We start from the raw sequence: 25,065 nt of genomic DNA, 5'->3' as shown, positions 1-25,065 counted from the left end.
AAATTGCATATTCTCTGCCTGTGTAATTTTGTTCCTATGAAAGTCAGAATCACACTAATTGACAGAGAAGACAAAATGGATTGACCAACTCCTAGGAGAGCAGATAATGGCCTTTCACTTCCAGAGCTTCACCACTGACCAAATTTACAGTCCAGCCAGAGAATGAAGCAGAAAAGGAGGGAGCGAGCATGGGTGAGAGCTGAGAAGGTGGGAAAATATAATTGGTTTGGAGAATATGGTCTGTTCCTTTGTCTAACTCTTCCTGCTTCGTATTTGCAATATTCTTTTAGGGTTCGCATGTCAGTCTCTCTCAGTCAGAGTGAGTTTGTGTGGTAACTGCTCTCCCACTGGTGGCTTCACAGAGCATAGAGAGTAGAATGAGGATTGCCCCTCACCGCTGCATGTGAACTTGTGTTCCAGACAATAAAGGATCAGAGTGTGTGCATAGCCTTCTTGGCCTGCCGATGACGAGTCTCTTCCTAGCCAGAGGGTGCTTGGACACTAGTTAATGTGTTAGGGTTTAAGGTTGCTCGCCAAGCCTTGGGATGTATAAACTTCTGCATTTTTTTCAAGCCAAGAAAAACTGTATTTTTTTCCGGGGCTCTGAATAGAACTGTTACTCAAAGATTGAGTAACAGGTTAGAATTCACTTAGAGTTCTGGCATCTCGAAAATTACTCAGAAACTCCCAGACGGTAGTCCATGTCCAGTAGGTAAGGTGGGGAATCACACTGTAACGACTTTATTGTGCCAGACATAAACTGTATTTGTTAATTATTTTAACAAACACTTGTTTCATATATAATATGCAGTATGATTTGGCGCAGATTTTTATGGTGGATGCCCTTCCTGATGCAGCCGTCCTATTTATACGGTTTGGGCCAAAACTAGGGGGAAATCTACACCATAGTTATATCATAACTGCAAGCTCCTCTGAGACCCTATGACAGGGGTGGGCAACTCCAGGGCCGGTGTTGTGCAGGTTATAGATGTGTCTTTGATCCAACACAGCTGATTTAAATGGCTAAATGACCTCCTCAACATGACTTGTAGTTCTCCAGAAGCCTGGTAATGAACTGATCATTTGATTCAGATGTGGTGACCCAGAGTGAGATCTAAAACCTGCAGGACACCAACCCTCATGGCCTGGAGTTGCCCACCCCTGCCCTATAATGAAACCTAACCTACCCAAACGCAACAGCTTGCAGCTATTGCGTTTGGCCTGTCAATTCTTCCTGTGCATTTCCAGCTACTTTTTTCCCTACAGTTTTTGAATTTATCAGTGAGAAAATACGAATAATCATCTCAATATAAGGAATAATAATCATATCATCATCATAAGGATTCCCAAATGTCAGTATATTCCTGGACGGAGACCGTATGAGACTGTATAAGAAGTAGAAAGACTTCTATCATGGCTCGCACTGCCGATATAACAAAGATTCACGGCAGAAGTCCAAGTCAGCCTGAGGATGTAAATATGTCTCAGCATTGTTTTACTTTGGCGTTTTCGGCCTCTCGAGGGGAGCAGGACATGCTGAAAACAAATTACTGACATCATCAATGTGTAAAGTCGTTATATGTTGGCAGCCAGTCGCCTTTATATTGAAACATGGTGTGTTTTTGATTGGATGAAAGTTTTTTTTGATCTGCATCAATGAGAGACAACTTTCCGCTACAAGATGATCAGCGATACTCCACCCTACTGGCTGATGTGCATGCACACTCTGTGACAGTCACATTCAGGAGTGAGGTGTACCTTGGTGTTGTTTGTCCTCTCCTCCTCCTCTCTTCCTCCTCTTCATCCCTTCATTTTTCTCTCCTTGTTGAATAATAGAAATGCCAAGTGATGAGAGCTCAAACATCAAAAAGCCCATTTCCCAGCTTGACAGAGCAATTTACCTTTTCCCATATTCACTCGCACATAATTAAAAGTAGTGGATTGGACTGCAGCGTATAGACCGCATATCTGTATAGCAGCAGTGAGTCACATATAAGAAGGCTCGCGAATGTAGAGTGCAAAAACATAAAACTGATTCACCGCGAGAGGAGAGTTTTCGATTAGCGAGCGATGGATTTACACACGGCTCCTTTTGTGTCTTTGTGAGACACACACTCCTACACGCACACACACACACAGCCTCACGGTGTTCTTTCACTCCATGTATCTTTGTCTGCCTCCAGCTTTGGGTCTGTCTCTGTCTTTTCAGTGATATCGCATCATTTTTGTGCTCATAAAAACAAGCAGCGGCACTAAATCAATTTTATCATTGCTGTTGTTTCCTCGTTACATGTTCAAATTGTTCTGATCTAATAAAAGCCGCGCGCTAAAGGGAGATTTTTCATACTGTCATCACCCTCTGTCGATGACGTCACCAAGACAGATATTTCTTTTTCCTTGCGTGTCCCTATGGATGACATCACCTAACTGCTTGAAAGTAAGTGACTAAGTGGATTACAGCTCATAATCTATTGATTTCTGCTGTACCTTTGCACCAAAGGACTTACTTATCATATGATTATCCGCCCTGATTCTAACGTGCAGCTTCCTCTTCATTAATTCCCCTTCATAATGAGCTATTCTTTTATTTTCAGCTGGACTAATACAGCCTGAGGATTTTTGATCTACTTCTAGTATTGATGCAGACAGCACCCAGTCTCTGATCTTTGCTATGTAGTAACATCATGACCAGATTTGCACTATTGAACTCAAAGGGCAAGGTCACGCCACTGCGCTTGTAAAACAGCTTCATTAGGTCGCAAGTTAGCAGCGAATGGCCTCGCCCCCTCCTTCCCCTGCGAAGCCTCTCAGACAGTGGCATAACGGTCCAATGATGTACATCCGTGTATCGATTTTGCTACAGTACAGAAATGTACTGAGCTGTACTGGACTGCACAGTACAGAAACTCTACCCCTGGCTCCACATCAGACAAGGTTCATATTCAATTCACTCAGCATTTACTGTACTTGGAGGTCATGCAGAAAAGAGTGCTGTGTGCTTCTTTTATGACACTTTCCCTGGTGTTTTTCCAACTTTCAAGTGGCTAAAAAAGTATTATTGGAGACATGTACAGGATAAATAATGAGATGAGGATACAGAAATCTACTAGAAATGCCCTTGGCCCTGTCAGCTAATTGGTTGAGTTGAGTTTCGGAGCATGCCTTTGCATTTGTTTGCATGGGCGTATTGAAATTGGTGACAAGGAGGTTTATTTATTTTTTTAATGCTGAATATTATTTAAATGTTGTCTCTGAGTGTGACATCGAAGCCCTTCTGGCGTGCTGGGCTCTCAAGTTCAAGTGTAATGCTTCAATTAAACTATGAATTGCTTCAGGATTTATCCATGAAAAACACCCTTTTTAAAAAAATATTTTTTTGTCATATACTTTTCACAGCGTTTCACAGCTGAAAAAAAGTGTCTCCAGCCTTTTCTGAAAGACTGTTTCTAAAGTTGACAACAAGAGAGGAAGTGCTGCTTGAAGTGTTGATGGCGGTTGCTCCTGTGCTCATTAACAATCTGCGTGAAGCCCACTGGATATGTTATAGGTTGGACATGTAATGAAACTAGAAACTAGAAAGTACACGTCACTATCAAAATGAAATCTCCAAACCCTGTTTTATAAATGTGCGAAAGAAGAGAAAATGCATGGAAATACAGTGTTTTAAAGAGTTTGAAAGTCAGTATGAAAGTAGTATTTAGTCTTTCTTGTCATTTCATTAAGTAGTCTTCATGAATAGTTCTTCAGGCTTCTTAAAGGTCATTCAAAGCTCTTGTTCTTGGATGTTGGCTGCCTTTTGTTCAGTTCAAGAAGCTTCAACATTGATTCGTTAACGTTAAGTTCTGGCTTCTGGGGAGGCCAATCCATGACATAGTGTTGTTCCATTATATGTCTTCCAGATATGCTTTCACTCCATTGGCACTGTGCTTCCAGATCATTGTCATGCCGAAAAATGAAGCTATTGCTGATCAGATGTTTTCCAGATGATATTGTGTGGTGGATCAAAATGTGAGGGTAGCTTTTTGCAAATCTAGTGGCATCACTTTTGGCAAGATCCCCAACACCACTTGCTGAAACGCAGCCCACATCACGACAGAGCTTCCACCATGTTTTGCAGATGGCCGTGGACACTTACAGCTGTACCTCTGTTAAGACCTCCACTCCTCCACTCATTTTCAGTCCAGTTCTTGTGTAATTTAGCATATCTCACTCTTTTCTCCCTGTTTCCCTTCCTTGGGAAAGAATGGCTTCTTGACAGCGACCCTTCTACGGAGACCATTTCTGGTAAGACTTTAGCAAATGGTAGATAGATCAACTGAAGGGCCAGATATATCTCTCAGGTCCTTATGTCAGGTCTCCTGTTTCTCAAGGACATGACTTTCAGACATTGTTCATCTGCTGTAGATAGTATTTTAGACCTGCTGCTTTTTCTTTCGAAATACACCCTTCCTGTTTAATCACATTTTATAAGGACGTGATGCACACTGTGCTGAGATATGCCAAGGTTTTAGCTGTTAGCAAGTTTTTGAAATCAAACTGTTGCTGCAAAAAAAAGCTTTTTTGTGCTTGTCAAATGGTGTTATGTTTGGTAATTGATTCAAAACAAGAAATGGGAACAATTTATGTAATTATGCGACCGGCGGCTAGTAAAAAAAAAAAGGTCCTTTAAAATTGGTTCAACACTGGTTCATCCTGCGAGTTAGGGGCCTTTTTTACATTGGCCAGAGTTAAATGGTTTAACAAACAAACAAAATGCTACTTTCAAATTTTTCAGGCATGAAGACTGGACTAAAATTAATGAATAAGCTGCAAATGTCCATAAAAAAGCTTTGAAAGACCTTCGGAAATCCTATTTCTCAAGAACACTATAGAAATGGAAATAAAGTCAAGGTCCTTGGAAGGAAAATATAAAAATAAGAGTTGTGGCTCAAGACTTTTGAACACTGATGGCACTACTGATGTCTAAAACGTTTAAAAAACGAATGAGAACTTTTGAAATCTTGAATTTAATTGTATTTCTGAAAGACTTGACGGCGTGCATTTACATATTTAAAAAAAAATTGCACTGGCATCTTTTCAGATGACATATCTTTCTCCTCACCGACACACAAACACGGATGCGCACAAATCCTTGCTGTCTGTCAGCGAAGGCAGAGAGATGACTGATCGGCTGATCAGAATGTGATTTGTGAGACAGTCAAAGAGACAGACAGTGAAACGGAGAGCGATGGAGAAGTCTTAATGTGGTTGGGAGCAACAGCGTGACTTGGGTTTAAAAAAAAAAAGAAACAGGCTGAAGCTGATTTGTAAAATCTCAGTGACTGAGAGCGTGAGATAAAGAGACAGGAAGTCAGGAAGGACTTAGGAGGCCATCCTAGATCATTTTGGTTTCATTGCTCGTGCAGATTTCTGGTGCCATGAATCATGCATATCTGTGGCTAAGAAGACAATATATGTAAAATAATATGTTTGTTTTATAGGTTTATTTATATAGATCTTTTCATCTCTTTCATCTTGCACATGCTAACGCTGTACTGCAAATAGTAAATAATCAACTTAGCTTAGCATAAATACTGGAAACAGGGTGTACAAACAGTAGGGTGTTGAGTTTCTCAACACAGACTCAACCCAGTGTTTCCCTTTATTGTCATCTTGGGAATGTGAGTACTACGTGAACTTATGCAAGGAAGAATGCACTTTTAAAGGGTTGACTCTACAAGAGTTTGTTTTCTTGCTAAGCTCTGTATTGTTCCCCTCTCTGCCTGTTTCTGCCCAAGTTTGTGTCTCGCAGTGGCTACTTGTGATCTATGGCCTCATTTGGTGTGTTTTTGGTCTGTCCAGCCAAATTCATGACAGATGAGGGCATATCAGAAAGATAGAAAGGCAGAGAACAGGGGAATGGATATGAGACTTTATTTATTTTTCTTAAACAAGCACTACTGAAACTGATATTCGGACTGTCCATTATTTTTGTGTGTTTATAAGTCATCCAGCATCGTTTCAGTGTATCCTTTGCACATAATTTAAAGTGTAAGTTGTGCATTCAAACATTGCACCTCAGCGTGCTTACATTACCACAGATAGCATATTTGCATGCACTTAGTTGCTGGTAACGTGTGCATTTGTGCAGTAGTCTTAGAATTGGGCTCATCCATCAGCCTATTGTGTAGTGATAGCGCCTTATATTCCTCGCCATATTATACAGATGGGACAATTACAGCTAGGCCTATAGCAGCAGCTAGCTTGGGACCAAAAGGGCCCCATATGTGGAATGAAACATCAGTCGCAATTACATTTGTGTGTCTTTCTCATCTATCCTTCCCTGTATTCCTCATTTCCACCCTCCTCCATCTAATCCACCTCCCCCACCCCACAACCGCCACCCTCCTCCTTCCTCTCATCTGCCACTAGGCAAATTAAGAGGCTCTCTATCATGACCCAAATGAGAGAGGCTCATTTGTAGCAGTTATTTATTTGTAATAAACTCTCCCCCCAGTCATCTCCTCAGCTCTGCTCTCTCTCTACCCTCCACTCTGGAAACATGGCAAAAAAGAAAGAGAAAAAGCATCTGAATGCTGCTGGGGATACACCCCCCCCCCCCCCCCCCCCATTCAAACATTGTCCATTATCATTTGAAGACTAAAATGAATGTTTAAAATGGACATTTTCCCTCCGTGATCTCATTCTTTCTGTCTTCCACTACCTCTTCTCCTAATTCCCCTGTCCTCCCCCAGCCTCACCTCCCGCCACTGTCCACAGATGAATGTGTTTCCCCTCGGCAGCAGCAAATAGGCCACGGATGAAAATGCCATATTTAATATAAATAGGTGGTGCTCACTTATGTACTGTCTCGCTCACACACACACACACACACACACACACACACACACACACACACACACACACACCAATGCTCCCCAGCCACCTCAGTAAGACAAAGAGTCTTTGGCTGAGCATCTCCCGTTTCCCATCCCATTATCTGTTTTCTAAAACTCAATAATTGAACTGTTCCAATGGAATACATCATCTGGCCCACTATCACAAAATCCCATTGAATAAACTTCTCTCCCTGGCTATTGTGCTTGAGCATGACATGTTTTTTCTTTCCGTCCTCCCTTTATCAGATAGGCTGTATAACTAGCGTGGTATTTGTCCAGGCGCAAGTAATGACTGCAATTTGCTGCTATTTGATGTCCTGTAAGGGGCCTGGGCCTTGTAATGGTAGCATTATAATAGTTACCAGGCACAGGTTACTATTACCATGTTATGAATCTGCCATAAGCTATTGTGTCCAACTGTACATTAGAGTGACACAGGAGGAGGATATGTACAGACTGCGAAAGAGATGCTGGGATTACTGACATCTAGTTGCGGTATTTGCTGTTTGTATTAAAGCTGTCTTGGGATGTAATGTGCAATTGGCTCATATAAGGAACGGAGTTTACCATTATACTTTAATCCAGTCCTGCATTTATAAGTTAGACTGCAATTATTTGCAAACCTTCACCAATCTGTCTGACAGTGGTTGCAGTGAGTTTGAGTCATGCAGGAATTATTTAGACAGATCTTTTTGCCAAGATCACCGGTCGCCCAGAGGTGAAGGGTGTTGTATGGTGAACCTCTGGGTGACCGGTTGGTTGCTTCAAATACTCGCAGTCGGTCACCAAATGTGAAAAATTTCAGTGCAGTCACCTGGCAACCACAGATTTTTTCTCCAGTTTGCAAGGAGGTTATCGTCCCATTTTTACTGTAGTATGACTGAGCCATGAAAATATTAAAGGATAGACCTGACACTCATGTAGGGTTCATCAAAGCAGATTGAGTTCATTGTTAAGTTGAGACAGACACACTGTTTTCCCCATAGTATCTACAACTTGAGCAGCTCCTACCCAAATGCTCTTCTGGTGGTCATCAGAGGCTGCTTTGGGAGGTGAGAATCATGTGAATGGGGAAGATTTTGAGCAGCGGAAGGTGCTGTAAGCAGAGCAACAGAGAGTACAGGAAATTGGGATTTTTTTAAAAAAGTATGTTGACATTAAAACCAACATATGCAATCATGTCTGATCAATCATGCGGCAGCTGTTCAAGAATAAGACATTAAAAGAGCATGATTCAACATTTGAAGTTTAATAAGTTGAAAAACGGTACGGTGAAGGTAGGGTTTCTTCTTTGAAGCTTTTTCCACTGCTGCGTCTGCAGCTGCCATTAGAATTCATCCTCACCACCTTCCAGCTCACCTGGTGTGCCTCCTGCCTCTGCAGTGTTATTGATGTCGTACCTCGCCTATCTGAGGAAGCAGGAGGTGTGCATGCACGTTCTCGTGTGTGAATGCATCCTGGGTGGTCAGTGATGTATTTAAGAATTTAACAACTGCCCCAGAAAACTTGTCTCAAACTCTCAATTTAGTCCAGAGAGTAACTTTCTCACTGGCGTGTGCTTGTGTGTGTGTGCTTGCCTGAGGCAGTTTCCTGTCTGCCAATCTACCTGTCACTGCCAAACAGCATCCAGTAAGTTCAGATAAAATACACAGATTCTGATACGCTGCAGATTACGGATTTATAAAAGAAAAAGATTAAACCTGAATGTGCACAGGTGTGATTAAAGCATTTTGCAAGGGATAATTAGTCAACTTCTTCTACACTTTGGGTATAATCCAGTGTAACTTGTCCTTCCCGATTATCTTGCAAACAGATGGTGAAGGCAGCAGTATACAACATGCATGTTCAATAATAATTGCAGCCATCTGTTGACTTCTCAATGCTAATTTCTGCAAGTTTCACCGTGGCCTGATGTTCAGATACATCTTCAGTTGCGCTTTAAGAGACTGATACATTTGGACAATGTTGTTTGATGTCCTTGTTGATAGAGAGGTTCCCCAGTTCCTATGCAACAGATCAAGTTTCATCTTAGTGCAGTCATGCAGAGACACAAATGGCAGCTACGACAGATTTAGGAGACAAAAGGAGTAATCCTCGATGTTTATCTTAATGGTGTTAAGTACAGTACCACAGTATCATGCATTTGATTATTGATTATTTTTCACTGGAGTGCTGCACAAAGCTGGTTTATGTAGTTTTTGGAGTAAGTGACAGACAGCCTAATAAAAATGTAGCTGCAGAAAAGGCCTTACAGCTTTACACTAGCTAATTTTGAATGTCTGTGAAGGTTCTCAGTCATCCAGGTCATCGTAGTCAAAGGAGCTTGCAAAGAAAAGCGTCTGGACTTCTTTAAGTTCCTTGAAGAAGTTTTAACCTCTCATCTCTCTAGGAGTGAAAGAAGCCATCTATGTCCACTGTGGAGCGACCATCTTTGAACAGAGGCGGGGGTTTACGACACCAACTCTCTGCCATCTATAATCCAGTTTTGAGATCTCTTCCCAGACGCCTTAACGCCCACTCACATCCTGGGCCATCTGATCTCAGGAATTCGCATGATAAGGTGGGGCCAGGTTTCACAATGAACTCACCCGAAACTCTGGCTGATTGGGACCCACACCCAGTTTCACACCTTGGCTCAGGCGATTAGAGGATCATCAGGGGGTTCTTTTGTCCCTCTGTGGGGGGATACTCCCACTAGGTTTATATCTGGGACTCTCCACCATTTGACCTTAGAACTGAAGAAGCTTCTCGGATGAGAGGTGAAACGTCTTCAAGCAACTTAAAGAAGTCCAGACGCTTTTCTTTGCAAGCTTCTTTGACTAATTTTGAATGTACACCCATTAGTTTGGGAGAGTTGTAAGGGACTCGATAAGAAAAGAATCGTCAAAATTAACATAGTAAAGACAAAGACAGACAGACTTAATGTGGGTCAAGGCAACAAAAGGCTGCAACCTACACTAATTCACCATGATTGCTTCTTTGCTTTAAACACACTAAAACTCTGTAGCTCCCATTTAAGTCTAGAGCACTATAGCCAAAAGAGGATTGCTCTCTACTGCAGTAATTCATATTTGGTGGAATGAAGCCTGGATTATACTCAGCTGCAGACACGGACAGCTCGAGCCCCGATGACCGAGTAGTCATTACCGTTGCACTTCTTTGAAGTCTGCTGCCTGGACATATGCATAGTTGGTGCATTGTAAAGTGAATTCTCTGCGGATGTGTGCGTGGACCTCGCACTCACTGTCTGATCTTGAAATTTACATCACATGAACCCAAGAGGACCCTAGCGGACTCAGAAAATATAAAACCTGCTTGTTTTTTTATTCTGGGACTTTCCTGCCTTTCCATACCCAGATAGGAAAGAGCATAATGCAGGAAAGGCCCACCTCACTGCCCTTCTAGAGCAGTGGCAACATGTGTCATACAAGCTTGATTGAGTTAGATACAGTATGATAAGGAAGGGTGGGGTGGATGTGGTTTGCAAAGTGCTTGCACAGCAACTGTAGGCAGGCAAGTACCTAGTGCACCCTATATGAAACTTGTCAACTGGCAATTTCGAATATTTTTAGCTGAGATAATCCTAGTTGAAGCCAAAAAAATGAAACTCTTGGTCAGGCTAGAGGAATTCTTATGCGATTGCCACATCAGCAGGTTGATTTCGACCCTTTAGCATCAAATTCCACAACAATCCATCGGGTATTGATCCACCACTACCCAACCAAACGACGACTACACTGACGATTGCACAAAGCAATGTGCCTAAACTTGCTATATGTGTCTAGTTATAGCTCGTCATCATAGGCTGAACAGCAGTCTTTATGGGGAGTGTGAATCTGATCTTGATGATCAGATTAGCACCTCTAATCCTGAGGGGCTAAGCTGATTTTTGATGCATACAATCTGCGCAGTGCTCTTAGATCTTTTTGCTTTGAATAAATTGCAACTGAGTTTTATTCTTCGGCGCGCGACAAGGAGAAATTATCAATGCCTAAAAATACACAAATTGTTTGCTTGCATCAGAACTGTGGGCAGCACAGAGTATATGTATTATAGAGATAAGTTCTTCAGAGGGTGTGTTTACATGTTTGTAGACCTCTACTTTTCTCCCTCTAGCTACCTTTATATGCAGCAGTATGGAGTTGTAAGCAGCACTTTCAGAGCTGTTTATCTGTGATAGTCACAGTGGGCTTGTTCCTTTAATCTCATGTTCCAGACGCAGGACACCTCCAGTAGATCCTGTTTATACCAACCCTATATAGTACAAGCTGTTTGAAGGTGGTGTAAACAGGGTTTCTGTGCAGCTTTAACCAAGTGTGTTTGCCAAATGCGTGCTTATGTGTGTGTTTTTTTTCTCCGTCTTCTTCCTAGGTCACCCGTGTACCAGTGGAGAGCTGTGAGCAGTACACTTCCTGTGGAGCCTGTCTGGGATCAGGAGACCCTCACTGTGGCTGGTGTGTGCTGCATAATGTGTAAGTGCATACTCTTTACTGCGTCGTATGTAGTTGTTCCGGTGGTTGCTCAGTGGGTGTTCTGCACTTAATTACAGTCTGTCACTTCAACAGAGTTGTGAGTTCTGCCTGTTTATGCTCATGGTAACCACATTATGTGAACCTGTTTTGGCACTGCATTTGTCAGTGTGTTCTAACACAACAAATGCCGTGATTTAACACCTTATATAATGACTTTCTTTTGAAAATTGTATTTAGATAAGTGTATCTGTTTTTCTTGGATCAATAATTGACAAAAAATGTGTCACTCAGTGTCACCTACACTGAGGCTTAGACCTGTGACTTACTCATAAACATGGTCTGAATGCTCTCATTTTACTATTTTACTATAAAGCAACACTTTGAAAGCACATCAGATCTCGGTGGGGAATGTGTTATCAACCTACAGGTAATGGTAAATACTGAACAATATTACAAATTACAACATTCTCCAGACCCTGTCACGTCTGTCACATGTGCTCAGGGTGAAACTGCTCTCATCTGTGAACAGCACAGGGCCCAATAGAGGATGTGGGGCCCTCAGGCCACCCTCATGAAGTCTGTTTCTGATTGTTTGTTCAGAGGCTTTCACACCAGTGTCCTATTAGAGGTCATTTTTAGAGCCTTGGCAGTGCTCATCCTGTTCCTCCTTGCACAAAGGAGCAGACACTGGTCCTGCTGATGGGTTAAGGATCTTCTACGGTCCTGCCCAGCTCTCCTAGATTAACTGTCTGTCTTGTGGAGTCTCCTCCACAATCTTGACACTGTCTTGGGAGACACAGCAAACCTCCTGGCAATGCCATGTATTGATGTGCCATCCTGGAGGAGTTGGACTACCTGTGCATCCTCTGTAATGTCCAGGTATCGCCTCACACTACCAGTACTAACGCTGACCCTAGTGAGATGAGGAAGGAAGAATGTCGAAGAATGAAGGAAGAATTTGTTAATGAAATTAACACCAAAGCAGCTGAAACTGATTAGCAACCCTCTCGTCTACTTAACTGACCAGATCAATATCCCAGAAATTTAATTGACTTGATGCTAAACTCTTGATTAAATGTGTCCCTTTAATATTTTTTGAACAGTCTATAATGTGTTGAAGGAAAAAGTTATTGTAGCTTTGAAGAGTCTCTCCTTCCATTCACTCCTGGTAGAGTGAATGGCAAAGGAAGTCAAAATCTGACTACTTTCTCACCTTTCCCCACCTGGCTAGTCAAAAACAGACCTTTAGATTCCAGCATCCTCAAACTGGCCCCCCACAGCCTACATTAGCTTCAATATTAAACTCATTTTCTGAGGATATAATTGCAGCCCAAGGAAATTGGCCTTTTCTCTTCAGTAGCCACTTTCTAAAAACTTGTTCTGCTAATTTGGTCGGAAACACTTGCATATAGGAATTGACCATTTATAGCTAATTATATTGTTTGATTTAGTGGAAAAGGTTCTGCTCTCTAAGAGAGCACTAAAAGAATGCAAAAGGCAGCGAGGATTCGGTTGGGAGATCCAATTCCCCTTCACAAATACGTGCAGTAATTCGACATTAAAGCTTAATTAAGGCAACATTACCAAATGTTTAGCACATAAGGAGGACGCTGGGGTGAAAAAACAACCAAAAAAAAAAAGCTGTGCCACATCTGACATCCAGGTTTCAGCGGAGCAACAGTGAGAAGTGTTAAGTTGTAAAGGACAGCATGTACACCAGTGTTAATATGATTGGTCAGCTGGTCAGCTGGTAGCCAAGCAGCTGATGAATGAGTCGCTGATGGTGAAGCATGAATGAGCAGCTGGTGCCAGTCAGTGAATGCAAGTACATTCAGTGCCCGAACTAATGCCTTGCTCTACGTGTTTATTGCTCTTTTGGACTTTATGTTTGACTCTTATGCATGGTCAGTCTTCACGGTAATCAGTCCTCGTAGACTTTGCTAAACCATAGCTCTGATTAACTCAATGCTTGCTTTATAAGTACAAATAGGCATACTGATGACCACACTATGGTTCTGTTGCTATTAAGAAAGTGCTAAATGTGTGGTTGCCATGTTATCATTAACGCATACTCCTGTTTCTCCTGTGTTAATCTTGTAACTGCATAGGTTGTTTATATGCACCTTTGCAATTTAATTCTAATTTCCATGCATCTATGCACTCACTAATGAACAGAGTCGGTGTCTGAAACTCAGCATCCTGTGGGTTATCCAATAAATCAGTGATCTCGCTGTTTTTTCTCTTCCCAACTGAGAAGTGCTTAAAAGCCACATTTGGACCAAATGCCTTTAGCTGTGATACTTAGTAAAATGTACTCTACATATACAAGCACAACAAGGAATCAAGACTGGTGTGGATTTCATGTAAAACACAGGTATTTATTGCTCATTTATTGCTTATGTGAGCATATTTTTTGTCTCTAGATGTTCGAGGAAGGATCGCTGCAAACGAGCAGAAGAGCCTCAGCGTTTCACCACCAGAGTCGAACAGTGTGTCCGACTTTCCATCCAGCCAGACACCGTCTCCGTCACCATGTCAGAAGTGCAGGTACAGCGCGCTGTCTGACCTTGTGTATCTGTTCAGCTACTCTATAGAGGCTTCGTGAATTTGTACGTGGTCCTTTATAAGACGAGTGGGGTAAAGATTAATGGCTGGGAAAAATGAATAAGGCAGATGTGAAATGAGACTAAATAAAGCTTGTTTTGTGTTGTAGCTAACAGTCATTTTGAGTATGAGCTGAAAAGTGCGTTTTGAGCCACACGTCTGAGCAGCATTTTCTGCTTTGGGCCATTGCTAATGAAGTGTATTGATTTAAATTTCTGCTGTGTCTCATCTTTCTGCTTTCTGTCTTTTTTTCTCGCTAGCTTGTGCTTCAGACACAGAATGTGCCGAGTCTTTCTGCTGGAGTGAACTGCTCCTTTGAGGACTACGTAGAAACGGAAGGGCGCATCTACGGTGGACGCATCTATTGCCTGTCTCCTTCGACGAAAGAAATCGCCCCCATCACGCGAGACCAAGGTAGACAATAAGTCAGAAAAGATATGATGTTGGAGTTAACGTAGACTTCACAAATGTCTGGCTTTTGCTTTCAAAATGAAAGCCCAGATCATTTAAACAATAATCTTATTTATCTGTTAAAGTGAAAAAGAAATGTCATTTCATATCATAATTATCACATGAAGAAAACTGAGAACTTTTTAAAAGTAGATTCATTATTGGTGTCTGAGTCCAGCTATTTTTTTTGTAATGGAAAATGCCAGCTGGGAGTAGCTGCCTTAGGGTTTTTTTTCTTCCGCTGATGTACTTTGACACAGAATCTGGGCAGCAACACAAAAAAGGCTTTTATTCAGATGAAAAACAGACCTAGTTGTCACATTTCTTACCTTTTCTGCAAACTGCATCATGAAAATACAGCACTTGCATTTGAAACATAACAAATTTTTTGTCCCTCAGTGGTGACAGCAACATTCACGACCTCCTCCTCTTACAGCCAACCATATACTGTAAGCTAGCAAATTCAAAAACTGCTACTATTTTGACACTAGCTCCTGTTAGCTTGGGTTACAACTGTGTTAAACTATTCTGAGGCTACGTACGGGATTCATAGTAATAAAGTGCCCGTGTGAGCAGCTCTTGGCTTAACGTTTAACAAATGTAGCCTGGACATCCTTCCAAGCGAAAGGTTTTACTCTATTAAAATTTTTTTTTATCAATATTTTTTTATCAGTAAGTGTAGAATTACATACAATATTCTGAACTGAAACAATGAGATGAAAAAATGCCACCCATCTTCTTCCGCTTTATCCGGGGCCGGGTCGCAGGGGCAGCAGCCTAAGCAGAGAGGCCCAGACCTCCCTCTCCCCAGCCACCTCCTTCAGCTTATCCGGGGGAACACCAAGGCGTTCCCAGGCCAGCCAAGAGATATAATCTCTCCAGCGTGTCCAGGGTCTGCCCCGGGGCCTCCTTTCGGTGGGACATGCCCAGAACACCTCACCCAGGAGGCATCCTTGTCAGATGCCCGAACCACCTCAGCTGGCTCCTTTCGATGTGGAGGAGCAGCGGCTCTACTCTGAGCCCCTTCCAGATGGCTGAACTTCTCACCCTATCTCTAAGGGCCAGCCACCCTTTGGAGGAAGCTCATTACCACCGCTTGTATCCGCGATCTCGTTCTTTCGGTCACTACCCACAGCTCGTGGCCATAGGTGAGGGTAGGGGCGTAGATCGACCGGTGAATTGAGAGCTTCGCTTTTACACTCAGCTCTCTCTTCACCATGACGGACCGGTGCAGCGTCCGCATCACTGTGGCCGCAGTGCCCAATCCGTCTGTCGATCACCGGCTCCCTTCTCCCATCACTCGCGAACAAGACCCCGAGATACTTGAACTCATCCACTTGGGGCAGGAACTCATCCCCGACCCGGAGTGGGCACTCCACCCTTTTCCGGCTGAGAACCATGGCCTCAGATTTGGAGGTGCTGATCCTCATTCCCGCTGCTTCACACTCGGCTGCGAACCGTTCCAGTGCGAGCTGGAGGCCCTCACCCGATGAAGCCAACAGAACCACATCATCTGCAAAAAGCAGAGATGAGATTCTGAGGCCACTGAAGTGAAAGCCCTCCGCCACTTGGCTGCGGAATTTAAAAATGCACCCAGGTATTTTCTCAAACTTGTGATCTCAGCCTTTTGGGACCATTTGTACTGATCTGCTCTGAAGCAGTTGCATCTCTGGATGTGTGATGCTAACATCATAGGTAGAAAGCCAACGCATGTACAGTAGCTTTCTGACAAATTCACTTCACAGTGCAACAAATGAGACAGTCTTTAAAGTATTGGTCCAGTAATACTAGTCTAGAAGAGGTGTGGCCATCTATTCATAGCCATGCATTAACCAGATTAGTTGTCCTTGTTTCAGAAAAGCTATGTTAGGAAGATATCGTGAGGCGATCTTGGCTCAAGAGTTGGCAGTTCGTATTGTAATCGGAAGGTTGCCGGTTCCAGCCCCGGCTCGGACAGTCTCAGTCGTTGTGTCCTTGGGCAAGACACTTCGCCTACTGGTGATGGCCAGAGGGGCCGATGGCGCGATATGGCAGCCTCGCTTCTGTCAGTCTGCCCCAGGGCAGCTGTGGCTACAACTGTAGCTTGCCTCCACCAGTGTGTGAATGTGAGAGTGAATGAATAGTGGAATTGTAAAGCACTTTGAGGGTCTCGAAAAGCGCTATATAAATGCAATCCATTATTATTATTATTATTATTATTATTATATGAAGATATGTTTTTAATTTCTCCATTGCAATAGTCTGATCTATATTTATCACTTTCTAAGAAATGGTCTGACTAGACCTCTGTTCTCCATGAAAATATCAACATCTGTCTGTCTATAGTTCAGTTCTTGCGGTCGAATGGTAACCAGTTTTGACCAGAAAAATGATATCAGGATTTCAGTCATGTTCACTGTGTGAAGCTTTCTCAAATCTGCTGCAGTAATTTAGTCCTGCTTTCAGTTGGACATACATTATTAGATCACACAGTGTCACTTTTTGCATTTTTACATTTCAGCCGTCTAACAAACTTTTGTTTGGGGAGACGATGACGGGCTTTTCAGCTGAACAGTTTTGCTCGATGCTAAATATGAATTGTTTGCTTAATTTGACAGTTTATTCAGCTGTGTGAGACACAAGACATTTTTCTCTTCAGCTTCACCCACTGCTTCTCGATTATCAAAATTAGAATGAGCACATTTATAAACATACCGCTGAAAGTCCATGAATGTATATAGACAGCTGTAAGTGTTTTCGCCACTGAGTAACTCTAATAAATAGATTTTGCTCAGAGCTCTTTTTACTCTCCAGCAGAAGTGCTGTCTCCAAATCTGCAGATTTACAGGAACAGTGAAAGCGTATACATTGACTAAGACCAGGTTGCTCCTGGGGTCATGAAACATTTTCCATATACGAACTGTTATAGATGGACTATGGAAATATAGAGTGGAGTATAGAGTAGGGTGTCATACATAAAGGCCGGGAGGTCAGAACTGTCTCAGCAGAGGGTCCAATCACGCCCACTGATGTGAAGATTGCAGAAAAGGCGTTAATAATTCAAATTTACCAGTACAATGCATTGCTGCTCCTAGTGTGATGATACCAGTGTTGTTGTATGACAGAGTACCTTTTGATCCTGTTCAAAGAACTAAAATGTAAAACACTGTTGTTGAGTTTGTGCCTGTAAAGCTCCACAGATCTAAACGTTAATGCACACCTTCGTAATATTTAAAGAATGTGGATTCATTTATTTGGATCGGTTATTATGCAGTGGGTTTTACTCGTCTTTGCTACTTGACATTCTTTGTAAAGAAAAACACTAATAAAACACAATGTGTTTGTTATGTTTGACTTTGTAGGTGACCGACGCATAATAAAGTTGTATCTAAAGTCGAAGGAAACTGGGAAGAAGTTTGCCAGTGTGGATTTTGTCTTCTACAACTGCAGCGTCCACCAATCGTAAGTTGAGAGCTTGTTGCTAAGTAGGATGGGGCGAAAGGAGAAAAATATCAGTTTATGTTTAGTTTCTCTGTTAAATTGCTTTAACACTCTTTTAAATAGCTATTGAGGTTTCTCAATGACATCATTCATTGCTCAAGAGTTGTCATCCATATTGGATGTTGGTTGCTAGGGAAAAATGCATATTTCTTTACTGATTGACGGTGCTTTTTGAATGTTCCCGGTTCAGAACCTGTCCAGAAATACAGAATTCAGATTGCTGGGTGCCAGATGGTCCTGGCCTGTGTAACTGGACCTTTATTTACTTGATCTTTCATTGTCACCATGATTGTCACACATCCAAAAAGTTAACATCACACAGTTACTTGACAGATGTCTCCAAAACCTCAATACAAAGATCATACTGCTGGTCAGATGCAAGATGAAAATCAACAGGTGGCTGAAGTTTTAAAAGAAAAAAGTGCTAAAATACTGCTACTTACCTGCAGGTGTAAATAACTGGTTTAATGCAGGAATCAAGAGAAAACCATGCAGCCGTTTCTAATTCAGTATTCAATCTGTTCAAGCTTTTTACAAATCAATTAGTTAATTAAATCTAAAGCAATGAAGGGACTACTGGTGAGTGAAATAATAAATCGATTCTTAACCATGGAAGACTTAGAAGAGCAGCCAAGCTTGGGAGGAAAAAGACGTCACTCATGTTCCTGGGAAACATATTATCCCTAATTTAAGTATAGGAATACTGGTAGACTTTTCAACAGTGTTCTGAAAGCAGGTTTTTATATGCATGTCTGTGTCTGTTGCTTAAAAAGAAGGTGCAAGACAGGAAACAAGGAGAGGTAAACAGTCTTTTCAATTCAATTCTATTGTATTTTACTTATACAGCGCCAAATCACAACAGCAGTCGCCTCAAGGTGCTTTATATTGTAAGGTAAAGACTCTACAATAATACAGTGAAAACCCCCAAAATCACTGACTTACTTTAAGCAAGCACTTGGCGACAGTGGGAAGGAAAAACTTTTTCTTTTGTCACTAAATTTCTATCAAAAACAATTTCTACATGACACTCTTCTTTTTTTTGTCTTTCTGTGCGTACACAGGAAGGGGGGGACTAGGGGGTATTAGAGAGAGTGACAGAGTACTGAGATCATCCTGATAATGAATGAAAGAATGTGTTCCTGCCTTGTTAAATAAAGGTTAAATGAAAATAAATAAAATGTCATTTGCTAAATGAGTCTTGGCTGCCCCCCCTGAAGTCAGTGCTCGGACTTCGCACACACTTTTCCTCTCTTTCTCGCATTCGATTCATTTCCACCTGGCACAGACTCCCAGTTGCATCAATACACCTGAAATGAAAAAAGCATGTGTAGTATAACTAAAGTAGATTTATTGTTTCTCTTGGCAAGCATTGACTGAAGAATCACTTCCTCTTTCAGTGTTTACACCTGTTTTATATCTTAAAAGAATTAGGGGCATCCTGAAAATGATTCTTATATGTAAACATGTGCAGAATTGTCATTTTTTTACTGTATGTGGGCTGTATGAGGGTTTAATATGTTAAGTCATGACAGTAGCTTTTAATTACTGATTCACCAGCATTATAAGTGTCTTTGTCCCGCTACCATCCGATCCTCACTCCCTGCAGCCTACAGCTCTCTTTTCCTTTCCTGCTGTCCCACTGTCCTCTTGTCTGCCTGTTGACTTCTCCTCTCCCATTCATCACTTTGCCCATCTCTCTGTCGCCTGGCCCCAACCCGTCTCTGCCCCTGCACACCTCCCATTCCTTGCCTCTCTCTCGTTCATCAAGCCCATTTATTGCTCGCGCTCTGCTCTCGGCCCTGCATATATCTGCATAGTAATAGGCCGTTAATTAGCTCTAGCTGAGGTGCCTGTGTGGAGATGGTCATAATGGAGTGGGCTTGGAGAGAGCGCTCACCTGGGCCACTTCTCGGGGCCTCCAGGCCTACTTGAATGGCTTTGATTCTTTTTTTTTTTTGTGAATATGTGTGTGTGTAGTTTTCCGTTTGTTAAAGAGCATGCAGGATGTGTCAAAGTAACTCCAGAGTGCCTATTTATTCATATTTGTATGCATGCAGGACATGTTTACTAATGTGTGTGTGGGTGTGTGTTTATGCTGCGTACCCCTGATTAACTAGCCCGCCTAGTCGCGCTCTCTTTGCAGCATAAACAGGCATGCTGTTGTTTAAGCCTTTGATGTTGGCTTTGCAGGGCCCCCTCAGGACTCTGTTGGACTGTTAAAAAAATAAATAATAATACAGCGCTGTTACTGCCACTGCAGCTGTAACACAAACCCGCGTGTCATGCAATACTCTTCACCTTTCACCTCAAAATCTTTGACCCGCCCAACAACCACCTCCGCCTGCAGGGAGCGGAGTAAAGAAGTCGCTGCTTTCAGGGGACGGTAATTGAGTCATCCTCGTGGGCGTGATGGGCGGATGAAAGCCCAGCGTAGAAGCACAACAGCAAACGCACAACAGTGGTACTGTATCAGCACAGATGCACAAGCAGAGCGGGCCTGCAGGCGAGCGCCCAGACGGGCTCAAAGTTGGATGCGGGCACCAGCATCACCAGCAGTGCACACGCTCGTGCAAACACACAAAACAGGTGCACGCACAGTCAGAGGGAGCGCACGCAGACAGAAGCCACAGTACTTGGCGCGGGTGAATTGCGCTGTGAGCTGTTTACATATACAATATCCGAAATTTGCATTAAAAAAAGAGGTTTGGAATAGTTTAATTGAGCGTGCGGGAGGAGGAATAATATATAGAGAGGCATAGAAACAAACAGGTGGCAGGGTGCTGGAGGGGGAAGGAAATTCACATTCTGGGAGAGCTGGAGACGGGAAAAGACGAGCGAGAAAGAAGTCTTCAAGAGGAAGAAAGAGAGAGATAAAGCCGAGTGTTGCCGAACGAAACAGAAATTGTGCCCATTGTGTCGGGAATAATGCGTCCCACACAGCTAAAAGGTTAGCGCCACAGCCTCAGGCCACCATGACCATTACAATATGAAAGGGCTGAAATCTATGCAGTGAAAAGAAGCACTCCAGGGAGGGGGACCGGCTCACACTCCAGCCCCTGGAAAAGGCTCTTATTTTGAGGCCCGTCATTCCCCGTCGCCCCACTCTTTATCCACTGCTAGAAAAAAAAAGTTTATAGTCAAACTTTTCTGTCATTACATCATTACTTGTTGATATTAAGACAATAAGTTGTTGGTCTGGGTTTTAAGTGAATGTGACCTGGTTTAATTAAACTGAGGGTTGAGACTCGCAGACTTACTGCTTTTGGACATTGCCGTGACAAGATGCAATAATACCGTATAATGAGTCTGAGTCCCCTGGTGAGAATCTAAACTTCTCATTTGGCTGCCGTGCTGCTGTATAACTTAATGATGTATGCATCATTTTATTGCCGCTCACTTTGGAGCTTTATTGGATAAAACACAAAGAGGCCTATTTATAGACCACATAGCAGAGCCAGCCTACCCCAGGTTCCAAGCAGCACCGTGCACATGAAGCACAGGCAGATATCTGCGAGATACATTATCAAACCAATCAGAGGTTCTAAATCAAAATCCCGCTGCGCTTATAGCTGCTTCAAGTACTGATTACAGCGTTAAAAGCTTTCAGCTTCATGCCTCAAATGGGTCACTTTTGGGCCCACCACATGCTGACATGTTTGTTTGAGCTGCAGATAAAAGCATAGCCTGCAAATTAAGACAGAATTGCAGTTTTATCCGTGACTTTATCCTCATTGACCAGATTTAAATGAGGATATGATCGTTCCCTCCTTTCATATATGCTTGAGCGGGGCCGTTGCACGCACATCAACAGCTTTGTTCCATCGATCCATCCTCCCTCGAACAAAAGCTTGGAGAAGATGAAAAGGCGTTTGACCCGGAGCTGTTGCTGGGCCTTGTTAAATAGCAGCGGACTTTATTGACTGCACTGCAGCAGTGCCGCCACTTACCCAAGCCGGTTGTCCAGGCATTGACAGCTCTACTGTAGGACAAGTCTCCACTGCCCAGGTGACCCAGGAGGAATGCCTCGATGTCAGCACGGGTGATGACTTGCGTGCATAAGTTTGCCTTAGCTCGATGTTGTAGTCTGAGCTCTCACGCTCGTTGCTTGTGAATGTGCGCGCGCACTGCCCTGCAACGGGAAATCGATCAAGCCTGGAGTTAATAGTGAGGAGGAACTGGCTCACCAGCTCTGTTAACAAACATCAGACTGTTAGCATAACCTCAGTCCACCCTTCCCTCCATGGAAATCCACTGGCATTGATTAAAAACCTCACGCTGCAGTTCAGTCTAGTCTCACCAGCTTAACTCTGGCTATATGAAGCCTTTGCCGTTGCTTTGGTACTCCGGCGTGGGCGATTTAACAGTTAACCCTCGAAAATCTAAAAAACCAAGGACATAGACCCGAAGACAGAAAGAGGATTAGGCTGAGATCCAATTTAAAGTCAGTGTTTCCGGCAGCAGGGTGGCATTGTCAGCTGAGCAATTGTCCTTCAGCTTGGTGGACCTGGTTTGCGTTACTGTGGTGTTCTTGAACTAGACTTATCAGAGATTGCTTGTCAGTCAAACTAAGAAGGTGGTGGCTGAGGTTTTTATATCTCTTGAATCTTTTTTCCCAACTAAGTACGAGCTCTTTTTCACTTTCCTGTCCAATCCTTTAAAGCCCCGGCGAATTTGGCTTCAAGGGTGCCATAAAATACTTGTTTTAATTATGTTTTACTTTTTATTTCTTGTTTTGTTTATTGGTTTTGGTCTTTTAGCTCAAGATATTCCTGAGCAGGAAATCTTGGTTCTATATAACGAACAACCACAACAGGAAAGTAACACAGGCTTAGAAAGACAGCGCTATCAAGAAACGATGAAGTTGGAGGTGGCAGTAATAACCAGATGCTGGTTAAAAAAAAAAAAAACAATAATGAAAAAAAGACCCCGCAGGTTCTCAGTCAGTTCCTCTGGTGGGTGTGGGTGTTATCGGAGGTCTGATTGAGTACAGTGACAGCATATGGGAGTGAGGACTGACAGGACATGTAATTAGAGCTTGCTTTTCTCAAGCCAGTTAAGTGACATTTAGTTTAGAAGCGGTGTAAAGACTGCATAGCTATGACTTGTTTTAATTGTAAGATTTTTTGGGGGGGATTTACTGAACATTTCTACTTCTGTCACTGTATTTTTTAATTTTTGTATTTTTCCTTGACAGCGAGCTTGAATTTAAGCGTTCTCTCTGCAACATGTTTATGAAGTGAACACTTTCTCTTTGCTCCTGTGGGTGTCAGATGATTGACAGAAAGCAGAGTGTAATTTAATACACCGCTGATGTGAAATCACTTGAGGAAAGTGATCAAGTAGAGACTTCAGAGCCAAAAAGTAATTGAACAACTTTGAAACTTCCCATATTAACAGCATTACTAGCCATGGCATTTTCCCTTCCGCTGCTTCTTTGTAGTGACCATGATAGCCTTGTCTTTGTCTGGTAATCCATGTTTGAATGTGTATGCATTCTTTTTTTTTTTTTCTTCCTCAAGTTATAGAAAAACTGGCTTATCTTGGTCTGCCAGCTTAGTTTAACTTTAAGCCTCCAAGCATGGAGAATACGAAGGGAGGAGTGGATCACCAAGGATTCCTTCCTGCTCTCTCCTCCTGGCTGTTCAGTAACCCGCCCTCTGGCCTTGCTGACAGCTCAAATAAAGTCTTAATGAAGGAAGCTGCAGTTGTGCTTCTTGAAAATTTTGTGCTACTATGTTGATGCAAGTTTGTGCTGGGCTGCCACGGTGCGATAAGTCGTGTTGATATTTCAAATGCACCTACACATGTCCATAATCTGCAAAGAATGCAGGTCATAGTAGCTGGACTTCCTTCAGTGCATTTTATGCTTAGAATTCTGCAGTATAGAAATTTTGGATTGTCTCTTTGGCTCAAATGTTGCTAAATTCAGTTGTGCAAAAGTCTTAAGACACCCCACATTTTATTTTTCCTTTCAAAGACTTTCTTCTCAGTTTTTAAAAAATGGTCTTGATCAATAGTTTGTGAAGGTGTTTTAAAGTTTTTCTTTAGACATTACATTTCAGTCCAGTCATTGTACCTGACTAGAGAATGTTTTTTGTTTTCTTTTTCATGTTTGTTTGTTTTTGCTTGTTAAGCCTCTTAACAGTGATCTATGAATTAAGGCATTAAAAATGCACCTAACCAGGGTTGTGTCTACACCTAACAGAAAACATAGCAAAGAACCAGTTTTAAATGATATCTTTAGGCACTTTGTTGCTAACCACCTCTCTCATTATCACATAGTTTGTCCCACATTTTGTTTTGTTTATTTGAATCCATAAAAAATGCCATAAAATCATTTTGTGCCAGCAATGTGATTCCCAAAGAGCTATTAGCTGATAAGCTGAAAAACCTGATACTGGGGCTGATAGATGCATCTAGCTCTCATGCTGATCCATCAATGGTTCACTCTGAAGCTTCATCAGAAATGGTCTCAGTGGAAAGGTGGCTGTCAAGACACCATTTTTAAGGAAGGAAAACATAGATAAAAGGTTGAGATATGCCAAACTAGACATGAACTAGACTCAAAATCAGTAGCTAATTTGAACTTCATTTATAATTGTCAGTCTGTATATAAGACATCATTGCAGTGGAGGCTCTGACATGGTGTCAAAAGTCATTGAATCAAAATGTACCCTCGCATTTTGATCCACCATGCATTGCCATGTGGAAAGCATGTGATTGGTCCCAATCACCCTGCCAGTGCAGTCAAAGCACACCTGGAAAATGTACAGAACAAACGGAGGAATGCTATCAGTCATGGATTGGCCTCCCCAGAGCCCAGACCTCAACATTATTGAAGCATCTTTACAGAAAACAGAACAAAAGGCAGCCAACATTCAAAGAAGAGCTTTGAATGTCCTTCAAGAAACCTGGAAAACTATTACTGAAGACTACTGAACGAAATTAAAAGAAGAGAGTTCAGGCTGTGTGAAAGAATAAAGGTGGTCATGCCAAATATTGGCTTTCAAGCTTCTTAGAATTCCAGGTTTCAAGAAATCACTGGATCGACTCTATAACAGTTTTTCTAGCAAAATATAAAGAAATGAAAGTGACTCAATCCTTTTGCATCAGCGTTGCCTACAACCAGTAACAATAAGGATGAATTATTGACATTAAGGACAATAACTGGCTGGTATATG

The 25,065-nt window shown here is 42.3% G+C and overlaps 1 protein-coding gene across 1 annotated transcript in view; it reads left to right on the top strand.

Moving 5' to 3' along the window:
• The window catches only part of LOC113012858 (plexin-A1-like), a 309,396-nt gene that overhangs the window by 148,798 nt on the left and 135,533 nt on the right, over positions 1-25,065 (top strand). Inside the window, exons 5-8 of the mRNA XM_026153254.2 lie at positions 11,250-11,350; positions 13,774-13,897; positions 14,215-14,368; positions 17,746-17,845. Of these exons, the coding sequence (XP_026009039.2) occupies positions 11,250-11,350; positions 13,774-13,897; positions 14,215-14,368; positions 17,746-17,845 (479 nt within the window). The remainder of the gene's footprint in view (positions 1-11,249; positions 11,351-13,773; positions 13,898-14,214; positions 14,369-17,745; positions 17,846-25,065) is intronic.

Source organism: Astatotilapia calliptera, chromosome 20 (assembly GCF_964374335.1).
Source record: "Astatotilapia calliptera chromosome 20, fAstCal68.1, whole genome shotgun sequence".
Lineage (NCBI taxonomy): Eukaryota > Metazoa > Chordata > Actinopteri > Cichliformes > Cichlidae > Astatotilapia > Astatotilapia calliptera.
Note: the sequence above shows the minus strand (reverse complement) of the source record. Positions and strands in the feature narration are given on the sequence as shown.